Source organism: Numenius arquata, chromosome 27 (genome assembly GCF_964106895.1).
Source record: "Numenius arquata chromosome 27, bNumArq3.hap1.1, whole genome shotgun sequence".
In the NCBI taxonomy this organism is placed as follows: domain Eukaryota; kingdom Metazoa; phylum Chordata; class Aves; order Charadriiformes; family Scolopacidae; genus Numenius; species Numenius arquata.
Genome location: NC_133602.1, coordinates 2,681,104 through 2,698,403, shown reverse-complemented (window position 1 = coordinate 2,698,403; position 17,300 = coordinate 2,681,104). Strand labels below are relative to the sequence as shown.

Below are 17,300 nucleotides of genomic sequence, written 5' to 3'. Positions count from 1 at the left end.
TTCTGCCTGTTAATAAAACATCTGCATTAACACATGTACGATCACCGCTCACAGGTGCGAGCAAGTCCAGGCTGCGGCTATTCAGCTTTAGCAAGTCAGTACCCAACCCCACAAACACCTCCTGCACAATTAACCTGGATCAGTTCAAACAAACACCGTAATTTTAATGAAACGGGACAGGGGAACTCATCTAATAAACCCCAGTACTACAGTCTTCATTGTCACACCAGCACAGACCTCCCCCAAGCTTGCAGTATGTGGTAAATAGAATATTGCATGCCTATTTTTATGAAACCCAAGCCTTTCAAAGCAATGCTCTCCCATGCCAACTGACATCCAAGTAACAGATTTTCAAAGAACCCAAAGAAGCAGCTCTCCACATTAAGTCACCTCCAGCCAAAACTGAACCATTCCCTTTCAAAAACACCGCCAGGCTTGGACAATTTAAGGAAGCATTGAAGAGAGCAACTCCTCTCTGACTATTCTGTTGAGCCACCTTTTCATTAAGCCTTTGATCCTCAGCACCACGTACCTGACTCAAGCCTCCCCCACCACCTGTAAGAATGAAATGTACCCACACCCACAAACATGGAAGATGCCTTTTCTAAGAAGGAGCTTGCTCCCGGACAGTTAGTGGAACTGAACTCCCCTCAGCTGAGCCTCCCCAAACCTGCCTGATCCCAGCATGCAACTGCACTCGGCACCTCTGTGAGAAAAGGCCCTTCCCAGCACTGCCACCCCTAGAAGGGACAACCTGCCTCCTCAAGGTATAACGGCACTGGCTGGCCGTGAAGAGACCGCACGCGCCCCACGGCAACACCCACACGCAACGCCCAGCCCGGCCCAAACCGCCCCCGCCACACCCCCCGCTTTTATAGGGCAAGGGGCCGTGTGCAAACCGAGGGGCGGGGCTCCCCGTCCGCACGCAGCGCTGCGGGGCCGTGCGCAGCGGCGTCGCCACACAGCGAGTTCAGCGGCGAGAGGGGGCTTAATGAAGGGAGGCGGTGGATGAGGGTCGGGGATGGTCGCTCTTAGCCCCTTAGCCCGGCTAAATACCGCAGGGATTCACAGCGGCTCCCGGTCGCTGAAGCATTTTTAAGCCGGTGTCAATGTGGTTTGTGCTTAAATGTAAAGAAGAAGTTTTAATGGGAGTGCAGTCTCAACCTACAGTTTACACATGGAGACCTTTTTCCTTCACAATTGGTTTTCCCTTCCTGTTGGATGCAGGCACTGTGCTTGATCTCAGGTTGTGTTGTGTGGAGGTGATGGCAGCTGGAAGTGCCTGTGGCAGCGTCTGTATTTGGGTGACCAGCATGAAACTACTGACAGCGGCTACGCTCCCTCCCCACACTTTTGGCAGCAGGGGGATGGTCACAGAGTCATAGAACCATGGAATGGTTCAGGTTGGGAGGGACCTTAAAGACCACTTAGTTCCAGCCCCCCTGCCCTGGGGAGCGACACCTCCCACCAGCCCAGGTTGCTCCAAGCCCCCTCCAACCTGGCCTTGAACCCCTCCAGGGATGGGGCAGCCACAGCTTCTCTGGGCAGCCTGGGCCAGGCTCTCACCACCCTCACAGCAAAGAACTTCTGCCCCACAGCTCAGCTCAATCTCCCCTCTTGCAGCTTAAAACCCTTCCCCCTCGTCCCATCGTTCCCCTCCCTGATCTGGAGTCCCCCCCCCAGCTTTCCTGAAGCCTCTTTAGGGACTGGAAGGGGCTCCAAGGTCTCCCCAGAGCCTTCTCTTCTCCAGGCTGAACCCCCCCAACTCTCTCAGCCCCCCCTCCCAGCAGAGGGGCTCCAGCCTTCCCAGCATCTCTGGGGCCTCCTCTGGCCCCGCTCCAACAGCTCCATGTCTCTCCTGTGCTGAGGCCCCAGAGCTGGAGGCAGCACTGGGGGGGTATCTCACCAGAATGGAGCAGAGGGGCAGAATCCCCCCCCTCTCCCTGCTGGCCACGCTGATGGGGATGCAGCCCAGGGGATGGGGGGCTTGTTGGGCTGCCAGCGCACGTTGTCAGCTCCTGTGGAGCTTCTCACCCCCCAGCACCCCCGAGTCCTTCTCCTCAGGGCTGCTCTCAGTCCATTCTTCGCCCAGCCTGTGTCTGTGCTTGGGATTTCCCTGACCCACGTGCAGGACCCTGCACTTGGTCTTGTAGAACCTCATGAGGTTCACACAAACGAAACAAAATACTTCATAGCAACCAGGTGAGTTTGTGTCTGGGTCACTATAAATCTGGTTGCAAGTAAATTTAGGTTGAAGGCTCCTGAGCTGCCCGTTGCTCTCCAGTACAAGCCAACTGTCTTTCCACAGGGAATGAGCGGAACTGGAGTGTTTTGCTTGGTGTTGGCATAATAGTGCCATGAGATCTCAAAGAACATTTGGATGAACTTGCTTTAATCTTTTTATCTTGTTTGCTTTTTGGTTCTGTTTTTTTGTTGTTCTTTGTTTGTTTTCCTTGTCTGTATTACAAATAACCGAGTGCAGTACTTTGATGCAGGATAAGCAAAGGCGGAATAGCTGCTGCTGGGGATGCAGCCCAGGGTCTGGAAAAAGACCAGAAAAGTCTGGAAAAAGGAAGATTTCTCCCTAGGTTAGGAGCATCGGGTTAGAGATCATTTAGGCAAACTCGACACCCACAAATCCATGGGACCCGAAGGGATTCACCCACGAGTGCTGAGGGAGCAGGCAGAAGTCATTGCTGGGCCACTCTCCATCATCTTTGAAAAGGTCACGGAAAACAGGAGAGGTGCCTGACGACTGGAGGAAAGCCACTGTCATTCCAGTCTTCAAAAAGGGCAAGAAGAGGACCCAGGAAACTATGGGCCAGTCAGCCTCACCTCTGTCCCCGGAAGGATGATGGAACAGCTAGTTCTGGATGTCATCTCTAAGCATGTGGAGGAAATGAAGGTTATCAGGAGTGCTCAACATGGGGAAATCATGCTTGACCAATCTGACACCCTTCTATGATGGCATGACTGAGTGGGTAGGTAAGGGGAGACCAGTGGATGTTGCCTGCCTCCAGTTTAGCAAGGCTTTAGACACTGTCTCCCATAACACCCTCATAGGTGAGCTTAGGAAGTGTGGGTTCAGTGAGTGGACAATGAGGTGGATGGAGAACTGGCTGAATGGCAGAGCTCAGAGGGTTGTGATCAGTGGCACAGAGTCCAGTTGGAGACCTTTAGCCAGCAGTGTTCCCCGGGGGTCAGTGCTGGGTCCAGTCTTGTTCAACGTATTCATCAACAACCTGGATGAGGGGACAGAGTGTACCCTCAGCAAGTTTGCTGATGACACAAAACTGGGAGGGGTGGCTGACACACCAGAAGGCTGTGCCGCCATCCAGAGAGACCTGGACAGGCTGGAGAGTTGGCTGGAGAGAAGCCTGATGAAGTTCAACAAGGGCAAGTGTAGGGTCCTGCACCTGGGGAGGAATAACCCCCTGCCCCAGTACAGGTTGGGGGGTGACTTGCCAGAAAGCAACTCTGCAGGGTGGGACCTGGGAGTCCTAGTGGACAACAAGTTGACCATGAGCCAGCAATGGGCCCTTGTGGCCAAGAGGGCCAATGGCGTCCTGGGATGCATTAAAAAGAGCGTGGCCAGCAGGTCAAGGAAGGTCATCCTCCCCCTCTGCTCTGCCCTGGTGAGGCCCTGTCTGGAGCACTGGGCCCAGTTCTGGGCTCCCCAGCTCAGGAAAGACAGGAGAGAGTCCGGCGGAGGCCACAAAAATGATCACGGGACTGGAGCATCTCTCTGATGAGGAAAGGCTGAGAGCCCTGAGGCTATTCAGCCTGGAGAAGAGCAGACTGAGAGGGGATCTCATCGATGCTTACAATAGCTTAAAGGGCAGGTGGCAAGAGGATGGAGCCAGACTCTTTTCAGCGGTGCCCGGGGACAGGACAAGGGGCAACGGGTACAAGCTGGAACACCAGAAATTCTGTCTGAACATGAGGAAAAACTTCTTTCCTGTGAGGGTGGCAGAGCCCTGGAACAGGCTGCCCAGAGAGGGTGTGGAGTCTCCTCTGGAGAGATTCCAAACCCGTCTGGACAGGGGTTCCTGTGCCACCTGCTCTGGGTGACCCTGCTTTGGCAGGGTGTTGGACGAGATGATCTCCAGACGTCCCTTCCAACCCCTGCTATTGTGTGATTCTGTGAGGTGTCCCTGCTTGAGCAGGGGGCGTGTGAGCTGACATGGGCAGGACTCAGAACAACCACAAAACTATGGATGAAATGCAAGGAGTAAATTTAATCTCCATACCTCACAAAATGGTGGATCTCCAAAGCAGCACCCAGGCAGAGGAATGCAAGCGGGACACGGTCACTGCAGATCTCGATCTTTGCTAGAGAGTTTTTCCTTGTTATCGAGAGAGAGAGAGAGAATCCAAACCTGCTGTTCTCACCTGCAGATTCAAGCAGGTGTAGTTTTCCACTGTGCTTTGATCTTTCCAACAGCAGGGCAGGAATCTCAGGCATGTTCAATAAAATGCCTCTGAGTCCATCACAGGCCTGTGTTATCTAAGTGCAGATGTTCTACTTGTTGGGCACGTGAGACTAAACAATGATTAGTGTGATCTATGTGTTTTCCAACACTCCAGGTGCGAGTCACTTGAACATGGTTTACAATCCTCCTTGTCCATCTTCTGTTACTTTCCCACAGGTGGGTTGGCCCAGATGACTTCCAGAGGTCCCTTCCAGCCTCAACCAGTCCATGATTGTGTGATTCGGTGTGGGAAGTCAGTCATGGGATCATGAGGAATGGGCTGAAAATATTTGGAGTGATATAGGGATAGTGGAGCCGCACCTATCCATTTATCAGCGGGTGAAAAAGACTTATTAAGCCCTAGAGCCAATGATGATCAGAAACAACCAGGATATGCTCAGCTGCAAAATGTCAGAGGTCCTGATGGGTGAGACATTATTGCATCTACTCTGTGTCGATGGTTGTGTGCAGCAGTTTGAACAGCACATGCAGAACCTGCTGAATTGGTGTCATCCCTTGGAGACTGGTGTACAATGGAAGAAGGAATCCATTTGGTGTGGCAGATGGAGATGGCTTGTGCATTGGCTACGGGATCCAATACGGACAGTCTGGCAGTATCAAGAAGTATCAAAATGCAGTTTTTGAGAGGAGCGCCTGCCTCACTAAAGCCCTTGATTATATCAGTGGTGACCAACGCTACAGGCAATGTATGTGCCTTAGCACATACCTTGACGGGCTGTAATCTCAGGACCATCTGTGAGGGTGGTGAATAAAGGAGAGTCAGCAAAACGGAGTTACCGCAGGGGGGATGAGGAAACAAATGTAGAATGATCTTGTACAAGCTCGTATCCCACAGCCAGAAATAGATGGGATCACAACATCAGAAATGTTTCCCCGATGGCAAAAGTTAGTGTTTGTGCAAAAAAGCCAGCCGCCCCCAGCCCCACCACCAACTCCGCACCCCACCTCGCCCCTCCTGACGCCTCAGTGCAAGACATCATCCAACAACAAAAGCAACATCCAACACAGTCCCTCCCTTTGCCACCCAACGATGGCAGCTGATGGGGCTCTATGGTCAGGTACCGTTACTGTTTACCACTGTATTGATGACCTGTTGGTTATGGCAGAGTCACAGCGAGAAATTGAAGCAGCTGCTGAATTGCTGAAAGCTCATTTACTGGATTGAGGATAGGCAATTAATGCAAAGGAAATACAGAGCCCTAGTACTACTGTAAAATTTTTGGGAATAGTTTGGCAGGAACAGGTTAGAGAAACAGAAAATCAGGTACAGCAAACAGTGCAGTGATTTCCTGTACAATCACAGCAAAACAGTTACAGACCTTCTGGGGACTTGTAGGGGATTGGAGAACTTTCATCCCACATCTGGTGGTATTTATTTGCCTTCTGCAGAAATTAAGTAGGAAGAAAGTTGTCTGGCAAGGGACCAAGCAGCAACAAGAAGCTTTTGGTGCCTGCAAACATGCTGCAATTGAGCACACGCAATTCCAGGCTCCTAGGCGAGGATATCCCTTTGAATTAGAAGTAACGGTTCCAGACGATATAATCCCATAGGGCTGTGGCAGATGACTGGGCCGAAAAATCAGAAAGAAACGGTAGGGTTTTGTTCCTGCTTCCTGTCTGTGTCAGCCCACGCACTCCATGTCCCCGTTTCTGTCATTTGGTGACATCTCGGAGGCCCTCCCTGCCCCGTGGCCTCCACTGGGAGTATGGACTGGGGTGTATTTTGGGGAGCAGCTCCCTTTTTGCTGCAGGACCAAACCCGCCTGTGTCAGCAGGCATGGGGAGAACTGGGGACGTCCCTCTGTGACATCATCCTATGTCACAGACCCCTCCTCATCCCATCCCCACACCCTGGACCCTCCCTTCACTTCCCTGCCAGGCCTCGGTGAGCTCTTGGATCCAGGGGACGCGAGAAGTCTCTTCTGTACCCCAGAGACACAGAGGACGAAGGGAGGCGGTGGGACAGCACGGGAGCTGTTTGGCGAAGCACAGGCCAGCACATCGGAGAGGGAGTGTTTCCCAGCAGGAGACATCAAAATCCTTCTCCCGGCAGCCTGGCATGCGGACCCAAAGCAAGAACATGACAAACCTGGAAGCACTGCTCACCAGCATCGAGCTCTGCAGCACGGTCACGTTTCCTACTCTCAAGAAGCTTTCCACAAACGGTAAGGCCTTCGGGAGCTCTCTGACGAGCATCACTGCAGACAAGATGAAGGGCACAAACCATGGGAAGTGGGGTTTGTCCCTCTGAGGGAGGCCCCTAGGGACAACCCTGCACCCCGCAGAGCCCGGTGCAGGCAGCACCCTCCCCTTGCCATGGCGGAAGTCCCATGGACGGGTTTCCCTCAGCAGTGGGTCACTCTTGGGGATCTGGCTCCGAAGGGAAAGATGTCCCGTTGGAAGAAGGCCCAGGCCAGTCAAAACCCAGCCTGTGTCACAGATGGTTTATCCTGTGAGAGCTTGTTGAAGCACACTTGCACCCACCATCTCCTTGTCTACAGGTGTGCTGATGGGACATGAGCTGGCTGACTGGGAGCTTGACGTGTCTTTCCTTTGCTTTCCAGATGTCGTTACTATTTGGAGGGGTGTGTCTAAGTATGTTCGGAAACAGCTCCTGAAGGAAGAGGTGGGATCCTACCCTGCCCCCTCCCCTTACCCAGATGGCTTGAAGGGTTCCGGCACCCCTGTGCCAGCAAGTGCTGCTGTTCTTCCCAGAACTGCTCTGCGATTTACAGATTTGCCACAAATGTGCCAAAGACCAGCTGCTCTGTAAATTGAGACACATAAAGTAAACAATTTTTTTTCAATAGTGACATAAAATATATATTTCATATATAAGGAATATATAAATACACAAATAAAAGTCTGATTGAGGTGTGCAAAAGTGTTCTACACCAGGAGCACCAGGCAACCCCCTTGCAAGCTCTCACAAGTCCTCGCTCTGTTTTTCAGCCTACAAATGCTTGTCCTTCTCTTCTTTTTCCAGCCTCGGGCTGTCAGCATAACAGGACTGGGGACGTTTTTTATCAAAAAATGTTACTTCTTTGAAAATGGCAAGATGATCACATTTCAGAAACCTGTGTTTTCACTGTCCAGGACTGTGGCACAGATCAGTGAGCTGCAACATGCTTCTGTACCTGTTCCCGGTAAGAAGAGCAGTGAAATTCTTTGTTTTCCCCTACATCTATATCTTTGGGGGTTATGCTGGTTGCTGTTTAGAAGCAATGATGGACACCTCAGAGGCCTTCATAAGGCCCTGAGAATAACCTCTGCAAGATGACACAAACAGCCCACCAGGGAGCAATGACTAGAAAGGGGCCATTTGTTTTGGGCTAGTTTGTATTAAGGCCGTACAAAGTTAGACCTTCTCTCTGTGATCTGCTTTAGCAACTGGCTTTGTGCCGGCCACGTTTATTGATTTGTAGGATGACTGCTGGCTGATGGCCATTTATTGGAACTGTTTACCATAAAAGCCTTGAGATGATGCTGAGGCTTTGTTCCTGCGCTGCACCAGACCTTATTGAGGAAAACGCCCACAGGCCCCGAGAGCTACTTTTATGCAGAGAAGTGGGTCAAAGTCGTCTGTAGAGAACCTTGAACGAGAGATGGAAATGACAGCACAGGAACCTGCCGATGGCCAGATCTGCTGCTATGTCTGACCACTGCTGCCGTTGCTGTGTCTGCAGTGGGCCATCAATGCGGCCTGTGCAGCACTAAGAGCTCGGTGGTTTATCTGTGTTTATATCCAAGTCTCCCCAGTCCAGGAGTGCACTATATGGGGGTTCAGCTCCATGGCCTGGCACACTCTGCTCTTCCCATGGGAACCAGCCCCATTCTTCCCTCCTGTGCCATGTGGACACAGATGGCCATGGTCCTTGGTTCCCATTTCGGCCTAGGGAATCATGGCTGCGGCTTGGCACATCTGTTTAATGGGGTGATTTGACCTTCACTTGAGGAGGGGCTTACATCAGCTCCTTTAAGGAGCTGCACCGGGTGGTTAGACCAGACAGTGCTGCAGCAGTGTACTTGGCCTGGCAGCTGCTGGCGCTTTATTTGAGTCTGCCCAGCTGCTGTCTGAGTTATAGTCTTCCTCCTCTTTCCCAGGAGAGATTAAAAAAGTGTTGGTGAGCTACAAGAAGACCCACTTGGAGGTGCCCTATTCTGAGAAAGTCGCGCAGCACTGTGTGCAGGAGACCCTGGACTTTCTCTACTTCATCCTAAAAAAGAAAGAAGATACGGACTTTGTTTTAAAGGATGTTGGCACTCTTGCTATCCGGGGAACAGAAATGACAATGGCATTTTGTGAAGACCTTTTACTAAGCCTCAACAAGTCCAGAGACATGGTGGAGAAGTTGCTCACTGTAAGTTTTTCCAGTGCTACTTAGACTGGGTTTGACATCCCATCAAAGGACGGGGGAACTGAGCTCTGCTGGCCAGCTGTAACCTGCTGGGTCACTTGGACTACAAATGGTCTGTAGCAGTGAAAGCCTGGTTTAGTTCCTTTCTTTTATTTGCTGTCGTTCAAGGGTGCTGGGAAGGCACGCGGTACTACTTTTGCTGGGCAAGGGAAAGCCCTGGAAGGGCCTTGCCATAAGGACGAAAAAGGCCAAAGCAATGGCAGGGGTGATGATGTTCACCCCACGCTCCAGACATGAGGCTGAGGCGCAGAGACACCAAGGCCTTGCTGAGACCAGCCCCTCGTGGCTGCTGGCACGCCGTCGGTGTAGTTCTCCTGGCCTGACAGGAGGAGCCGACGGCTGGGTTCCTTCACGCTGCAGAGGCACACCTCTTTGGAAGGTCTTTGGAAGGGCTCTGGAGATAAAATCAATTTGGAACCATTTGCTCTTGGTTCAGCAATAGTTAACGCAAGCCAGTTCACTGCAACCAGCAGCCAGGAACCCAGGCTTGTGGTGGGCCTCCCCTTGTGTTGGCCTCCATTGACTTCTTCCCTGGTGAACAAGGAGTCTCCTGCCTGATGCCATCAACTCTTGTCCTTGCAAAAAAGCTGGTGACATTCCTTGCCCTAGCAGATGATATGCTGTGCAGCTTGTTTTAGCAAGGGGCTGAGGCACGTGGCCAGAAGTTTGCTGAGGGGCTGCTAATTCTTGGAGCTATGGAAAGGCTGTTGTGAGCATTGAGTTCATTGCCCTGGAGTCACGTCAGATGTTTCTGTCCCTGTTGCAGAAGAAATTGGTCATATCGGACAAAGAAGTCACTCTCTTCCCGAGCCGTTTTGGCCGCGTTCGCCAGCTTCCACAGTGAGTATATTTGTTTCTGCAGCCCTTACCTGACCGAGCGCAGGGTGCTCTGCTTATGTTTGGTAGGGCTCTGTCAAGTTACTGGTTTGCAGGTAATTTCATCCTTGCTTTGGCTTAGTCTGGAGTTATGCATCTTCCATTACTGATTGTGGTTGGCATTTTACCATTACTCCCATCAGAGGGAACCGGTTTGCCAGACAGAGGAATTTAGGCAACCCTCCTAAAGTTTCATCTGCTCATTCTCTTCCCATTGGCAGAGACTGCTCAAACATTTATAAGATGCTAATATTTCCATTATTTTGAATATAACATGGAAAGCTTCTCTTAGTGGGTCGATCAAAGACCAGCAGCAGGCAAGTCCTCCGTCTGTGATCTTTCTGTGCCTTCTGTGAAACTCACATGAATCAAAGTATCTCTGAGATGCCTTCTTGGGTCAAGATGGCACAGGAGGACTGAGGCAAGAAATCAAAACCTCTGCCCAGTGAGAGGCTGCTGAGCTGTCTCTGAGTCCAGCACTGCTCGGTGGTTCCCTTAATTGGCCTAGGACATGAGGTGGACTCTCTAGAGGTACCTTGACATTCATCTGGCAGAGAAGCCTTTTTCTCAGAATGGTGCCTTCTTCCTGTTTCCAGGTTTGAGATGAGAGTAGTGCCTCGAAGAGTTTCTCTCACAGATGAAGAGACATCTTCAGATGTCAAGAATGGTTTGAGCAGCACGGGAAAAAGAGGTAATGTCAGCGACTGATTCCCAGCAGAGGTTTGTGCATTTGCCTGTCTTCATTACCGGTGGGTGTTTAGGGCCCAGATGACAATAGCTGCCCGGGATGGGAGAGGCACCCTGGGTGCCTCTCTTTACCCCTCCTGGTGAATCTCAAGGGACTCGTTTTTTTGGAGCAAGACTCCAGGAGGGCTTAGCACCACTAGCTGCGGTTGACGGTGCTGAAGTATGTTTTGTCCTTGCACTCCATGCCCTGGAGCATACCTCCTCCATCCTGGGAGTTTGTGCAGGAGGGAGTAAATGTTTGGGGGGAGTCCGTCGGCACTGTGAATCACAAACTCTGCCTCGAGTTTTGGGAGACTGGGGTGGGGGTGTTGGCGTATCTCTTGGAATCACCGCAGCGTGATTCAATGAGACAAATCACATAGAAAACAACTGTACAAAGGTTGCTAACCTGTGCTGAGACCTCACTTCTCTTTTAAAGCTGGACAGTCTAGCTCCTTGACCAAAACGCCTCAGGAACATCAGAGCTATAACATGTTTGAGTTGAATGCACCATGATAGCAAATTTTGGTATTCCAAACACGTATGCAATACCAAGAAATTGTTCCCCCCAGAAGGATTGTTAAGTGCCAAGATCTGTCTCTCCCCAAAAGGCTCTGTGCAGAGGAAAGACTAGCCGCAGCAGGAGAAAACTCACACTGAAGACAATAATGGGGTTATTGAGGGTTGAATAGGATCAAGGGCTGGCGTCAGGAAGGGCTTAAGATCTCCCGCCGAGGAAACAGGTCTCAGAAGGAGCCCCAGTGAGGCCTCAAACATTAGCAGAGCAGATCTGTGCCTCTTTCTGCCTGTTCTAAGAGGTTTTCTCCTTTCATACTTGCAGCAGCTCTTCATCGCTCACCACTCCTTCTGCAAAGGAGCGTTTTTCCAGACCGCTTAGCCAGAGCTGATATGGAGAAAGCAGCACAGGAGAAAACGGAAAGAAAAGGGCCTCCTGGCAGGTGAGACTCTGAAAGGGCTCTGCTAGAGTGGCCTTGTGCTCTAGCGCTTGTGCAGGATGTTTTATAAGCTCATACAATAATGGAGCTTGGAAGGGCTCTCAGGAGGTCCTAGTCCAAGCGGCTGCTCCAAGCAGGGTCAGCTCTGAGCTGAGGTCAGACCAGGTTGCTCAGGACTTTATTCGGTCTTGTCTTCAAAGCCTTTAGAGACAGAGACTGACCAAGCTCTCTGAGAAACCTGTTCCCCCGTTCCCTTTGGACCCAGGGTTTGTATTGACTCAGAAGGGCTGCTGACACACATCACAGTGCGTTTCCTTGCTGGATGGGAAGTCCCACAGTACTTGGGACTGCTTTGCAGTGGTCAGTGGAATGGCCAGGGGGCGCATGCCAGTATCTCCAGGTGCCTGTCATTGCACAGGATGAAAATCCTCTCATCGTTCCATCAGGAGGGCCACACTGGGCTGTGTGTCCCAGAGCGTTCCTTATGGAAAAAGCTCATCTCCTTGAGTTCCTTAGCGGCACATCTGAGCGTTACAGCTCAGGGTTATCCCTGTCTCTGGGGAGGTGAAGACAATTGCGCGAAGCAAGCTTGGTCTGCTGCGAGCAGGTGAGCAACGTGAGCACAGGACGGAGAAGAAACTCTTCCTGCAGTCATACCGACTCACCCTGGTGTGTATTTTCAGACTGTTGCCACAACGTGCAGGCACCGAAGGAAGGCAGCACAAAGAAACTCCTTTCAAGAGCCCCGAGTTGCCATTGCTTACTTCTGAAGAACGCGGGCAGACAGGACAGGTACGTAATATCAATCGAGGCAGTTGTGTCACTTGATTGTAGAAAACCAAGTGGGGATCTGTTAGGAGAAATAGGTACATAAAAATATGCAGATACTGATTCTGAGTATGTCCTTTACTGTGGCTCGTTTTCCCATTCAGTTACCTATTTTGGGTATCGTTCATCTCAGAACAGGAACTGTAGCTCTTTTCAAAAAGTAGCTCTGATGACTTAGTTCATTGGTTGTAACAGAAGGGCTTTCTGGTTCGATCTGCAAGAGCTGTCTGTCAACAGAAACTGGAAAAAAAGGGAAGATGACCGAGAGAGAAGAGCAATATTTAAAAAAAAAAAAAAAAAAAGAAAAAAAAGAAGACATACAAGGCTAACCGCTGCTATTGTGTTTCTGGGTCCCTGTAGAAAGGACAGGCTGTATTTGGGATTAATAGCAGAAGAAAACTGCAGGTGTCCATGGCCAAAAGGAAGGAGAAAGAAGAGAACAGAGAAGCAGGAAGTGTCAGCTTTCCAGAATTGCCTCAACAGCAAGCTGGGAGAGAAAGCAGCAGGACACGGAGGGCCCAGGTACGGGAGTATCAGCAGAGCAGCCTTTTTCTGGTCGGGGTGGCACCAAGTTGGGAAGGTCTCCAAGTCCCAGCAGCATCGCTCCCTCCAAAGAGCAGGGCAGGTGGCTGTGGTTTTCATTCTCCCCTGCTCACTGCTTTGAGGGAGGAATTGGCGGTAGAGGCCAAAGGGCAAAACCAGCAGCCGGCCAGGGTGAAGGCATCAGTGGGCCTGCTCTCACCCTGGAAAGGAAGCCGCCTCTGCCCCGGTGCTGCCTCTGGAGCTCAAGCGGGATCTCTTCCAGGCACCTGGCTCGAGCCAGCTCCAGCCAGCGGCGTGGAGGGGGAGAGCTGTCTCTCTGAGTAGCACTCTGGCCATTCTTCATAAGCAAAATGGCTGACGTCATTTCAGCTGCTCCTTGGTGGCAGAGAGCCAGTGTTTTGTGAAATGGCAGGACCCAGCTGTTTTTGTGCTGCTCTGTGCTTTGCTGATGGCCCTGTCTCCATCCCACCCCACCCCTCACAGATTGGCCAGAAGCATGTCAGAACTGGAGGCCCCTGCCCACTACACACACGGAGGCGGCCACTTTTGACCATGTCCTACCACACGTGTTTCCGCACTGTTCTGTGACATTTTGGGAAACCACTGTGCCCACCTGACCCCAACTCAATTCTGCAAGAAGTGCATCGGTTGTAACATGAAGTACCACCATGAGCAGCGAGGATGCAATCGAGGGTTTGACTAATGTCAAGCCACAAGGGGTCTTGGAGCGTGGTTTCCAATTATACCATTGGAGAAATATGTGTCCAACTTTTGCCTTTAAACTGAAAGCAAGTAGGTCTGCATCATCCAAATCCAGACGTCACATTATTTTTGCTCCACCTGTGGCAAAAACAGCTTCTCCCTTTTTGAAACCAACTTAGGCTACAGATTTCTGCCATTTGTCTGTCTTGCAGCTGCCTCAGGAGGAAGAAGATAGCCTCAGATCCCCAGAGACCACCTCCAATACAGAAAACGGTCAACAAACAGCAGAGGCTTGGACTCAGCTCAGGAGGCATTTTCGAACTGAGCTGGAAAGCTTGGGGGACATGGAAAGGTGGCTGACTCAAAAACCTGCCCTCAGCCAACAAGAAAAAAAATACCTGCACAGAATAAAGGCACTCAGAGCAGCCAGGAGAGGTGGTGTCAAATCAGCCGAGACCAACAGCCTGGACGTAAGTATGGAATTGCGTGGGAAACAGCATCTGCCATCAAATCAGTAGAGTGACACCGCTTTACCCCAGCTGATGCCACACTGATGGGCATGGTGATCTCAGGGTATTAAAGAGAACAAGAGCACCTGCATGCCTTGGTAAGGGTGGGGTGATTCAGAGGACAGTGCAGCTGGAAAGGACAAGGGGCTATTGTGAGTATTAGCTTCTCAGTAGTCCCTTGACCACATAGTACCTTGCAGTTGAGGTCCTACAAGCTACACTAAGCCGTCCAGGGAGTATCTGTCTGATGACCCAGCTCTGGATGGGAACTGAACTCCCAGAGGGAGTGCCTGTCCCTGTGATCCCATTGCAGGGTGCCAACTCCTGTTTGCACACACACTTTTGAGATGAATCCCTGCCTGCAGCTTCTCTGAAGGGAGCACAGCAGCTCCAGGGCCCCACCGAATGCTAACTGGGACCTGCCCTTGGCTTGCAGAACAAAGACAGCCCAATAGAATGCAAAGAAAAGTGCCCGATGCCAAGATCTGGAGATCGCCCCGTTGATGAACACTGCCTGCCCTCAACCATAGAAGCTGACTTTGGAGAACTGGTTGACCAATATCGCAGCAAAACCGCGGCGGTCTACATGCAGAGCTCCAAGCTGTGCGAAGAGCGCAATGTTTGCATCACCAAGCCAACCCTGCAGAAAGGTAAAGACCAAAGGCCTGATGCGAAGGCACTAAACCTGACAAGTTCATGACTCTTCCCAAGCCCAGAAGCATGACTAATGTCAGGGTGCACTGCTGATGGAGCATGTTTGGAGCCCTCAGAGGGCCATGGCAGATGCTGCTGGTTAGGATCAGCAAGATCAACAGCAGGGCCAGAGCGGGACTGAAATACCAAGGGGTGCTGCAGATCAGCTAGGCCCTCTCCCGTTGCCCCTGGGACGGTAGCCAGGTTCAACTGAGAGTGCAGCTCATGAGGCAAGTTCGTGATGATGGGGCAGGTCCAAGGTCAAGCTGGGAAGTCAGACCACGGTAGGGTCAGCAGGTCCACAGCCAGGAACAGACATGGCTGTGACTGAGCTGTAGACTGCTACACCTACAATGAGCTGAAACGGGGCTGCTGATCTCAGGGTGCAGCATGAATGACTGTTTCCTCTGTGCCCTTTGCCAACAGGCCTGCTGCATCCAGGAGACAGGATCATCAAGGAGGGAGGAGACATAAGGAAGATCAGGCAGCCTGGAGGATACTACAGCACAGGACGTGCTGATGCTCCATCATCTGGGAGCACCTACAGATCAGGAAGCCAGGCCATGGACACAGAAAAGAGGTTTGTTCAAAGAGGGCTTCAAATCAGTCACCTCCTGCTGCCCTGCTGTCTATCACCCCTCTGTGCTCAGCCCCCACAGCGTCAGAGGCAGCACCAAGGTATTGGAGTGAACCCATAGGATGCTGCAAGGGAGCAGGGAGCGACAGTGAAGAGGCAGATCCTCTTCTCAGCCAGACGGCCATTCCTGTGCTTTAGCTATGTCACTGGGTTGCAGTGGTGCCGGTGAAGAGTTTGTGGTGCCTGGCAGGAGCCTTGCAGACTGGTTGGGACAGCTCTGTGCTGTGAACTACAGAGGTGACAAAACTTCTCTTCAGAGCCACCCAACGCTCAGCTTAGCAGAAAGAAATCCCCTCAGAGAATGTTTATTCTTGTGGAACAAAGACAATCCTGAAGAGCCAAGCTTTGGGTGGCTGGAGAAGCTTTTGGAAAGACAAAAACACTGCAAAGCAGAGCACAGTATTCTTTGTTTATCTCAGTTAAAGTGTTTAGATAGTACAGTGATGGGCAACATACCAGCTCTTAAGACAGCTACACAGGCTAGCATTTCCAGTGCCAGTCATGTCAAATAAGGACCGACACAGCGTGCACAGCTCGGGCAGAGCTTCCCAGTGCCTAGAAGCCCAGAGAGCTGGTTCTTGTCAGCCTCCCTTTTGCCTTACTAAGAGAAGCGGTGAAACTGCCCAGAATTTTATTTCTGTAGAGCATGCTATTCTCTCTCATACATCTTTTTTTTCCCCTTGTCTTCTGCCCCCTCCCCTGCTTTTTTTTTTTTTCCCCACAGGCATCTTCAGAGGAAGACGATGCAAGAGACAAGCAGCAATAAATTCTGGCCAGGTCATCTTCTGGACAAGCTATACCTATACTTTCCTGAAAAGCAACATGACAGGGCACATGCCTTGTTCAGCTGTGTTCGTCCAACCAAGCCTGTCTACCATGGCATCTAAAGCCCTGACTGCAGCTGACTCCTCAGAGAGCCAGGACACTTGGCCTCCAGAGACACTGCCTTCAAGACCAACTCCACCTGAAGCTCTTCTCCAAGCAGCAGACGTGTACGCAGCTTTGCGATCCCTCAGTCAGCTCAGGGGATCTGGATCCCACTTATGGATAAAATAAATGGATTAAATAAAGAGCATATGAGCACATAAAGAGCTAACGAAGACTATAGAGATCATGCTAAACATGTGTGACCATGGCACTCGCCTCCCCACCCAAATCATGCTACGCATCACCTGAGGGAAGGGAGAAGCCAGAGACGAAACCACTCCGTAGCGAGTGTGGCCGTCCGTGTTAATTTGGCAAACATAAAAGGGGAAAGTAAGTGCCCCTAGAGGGAACAAAGAAGACTGTGCCTGGGAATACTTTTCCCAAGAAAGAAGATTGTAAGATTCTGCCCTGAAGAGATTTTTCCCTAGGCATAGTCGGGAAGAGTGCTCTTAAGGCAGCAACCTCATGGGTCGGACAGAGTGATCTCTCGATCTCTCTCAATCTTCCTTTACTTCCTTTCCTCTTTTCTTTCATTTTCCTCTTTGTACGATCACCGCTCACAGGTGCGAGCAAGTCCAGGCTGCGGCTATTCAGCTTTAGCAAGTCAGTACCCAACCCCACAAACACCTCCTGCACAATTAACCTGGATCAGTTCAAACAAACACCGTAATTTTAATGAAACGGGACAGGGGAACTCATCTAATAAACCCCAGTACTACAGTCTTCATTGTCACACCAGCACAGACCTCCCCCAAGCTTGCAGTATGTGGTAAATAGAATATTGCATGCCTATTTTTATGAAACCCAAGCCTTTCAAAGCAATGCTCTCCCATGCCAACTGACATCCAAGTAACAGATTTTCAAAGAACCCAAAGAAGCAGCTCTCCACATTAAGTCACCTCCAGCCAAAACTGAACCATTCCCTTTCAAAAACACCACCAGGCTTGGACAATTTAAGGAAGCATTGAAGAGAGCAACTCCTCTCTGACTAT

At 51.1% G+C, this 17,300-nt stretch overlaps 1 protein-coding gene across 1 annotated transcript; it reads left to right on the top strand.

Moving 5' to 3' along the window:
• The first annotated feature begins 6,552 nt into the window (after nt 1-6,552).
• On the top strand, nt 6,553-16,268 carry LOC141475870 (uncharacterized). The gene is made up of 12 exons (XM_074164415.1): nt 6,553-6,658; nt 7,058-7,119; nt 7,480-7,639; nt 8,598-8,854; nt 9,678-9,751; nt 10,384-10,478; nt 12,173-12,261; nt 12,658-12,819; nt 13,755-14,012; nt 14,488-14,701; nt 15,171-15,324; nt 16,106-16,268. Exons 1-12 carry the CDS (start codon nt 6,553-6,555, stop codon nt 16,266-16,268), a joined length of 1,794 nt encoding a protein of 597 aa, XP_074020516.1.
• The last annotated feature ends 1,032 nt before the right edge of the window (nt 16,269-17,300 follow it).

Coding starts and splice junctions, on each gene's coding strand:
- LOC141475870 (XM_074164415.1), top strand. CDS start 6,553: ATGCGGACCCAAAGCAAGAACATGACAAACCTGGAAGCACTGCTCACC. Junction 12,262..12,657: donor AACGCGGGCAGACAGGACAG/GTACGTAATATC, acceptor GGGTCCCTGTAG/AAAGGACAGGCTGTATTTGG. Junction 14,013..14,487: donor CCGAGACCAACAGCCTGGAC/GTAAGTATGGAA, acceptor CTTGGCTTGCAG/AACAAAGACAGCCCAATAGA.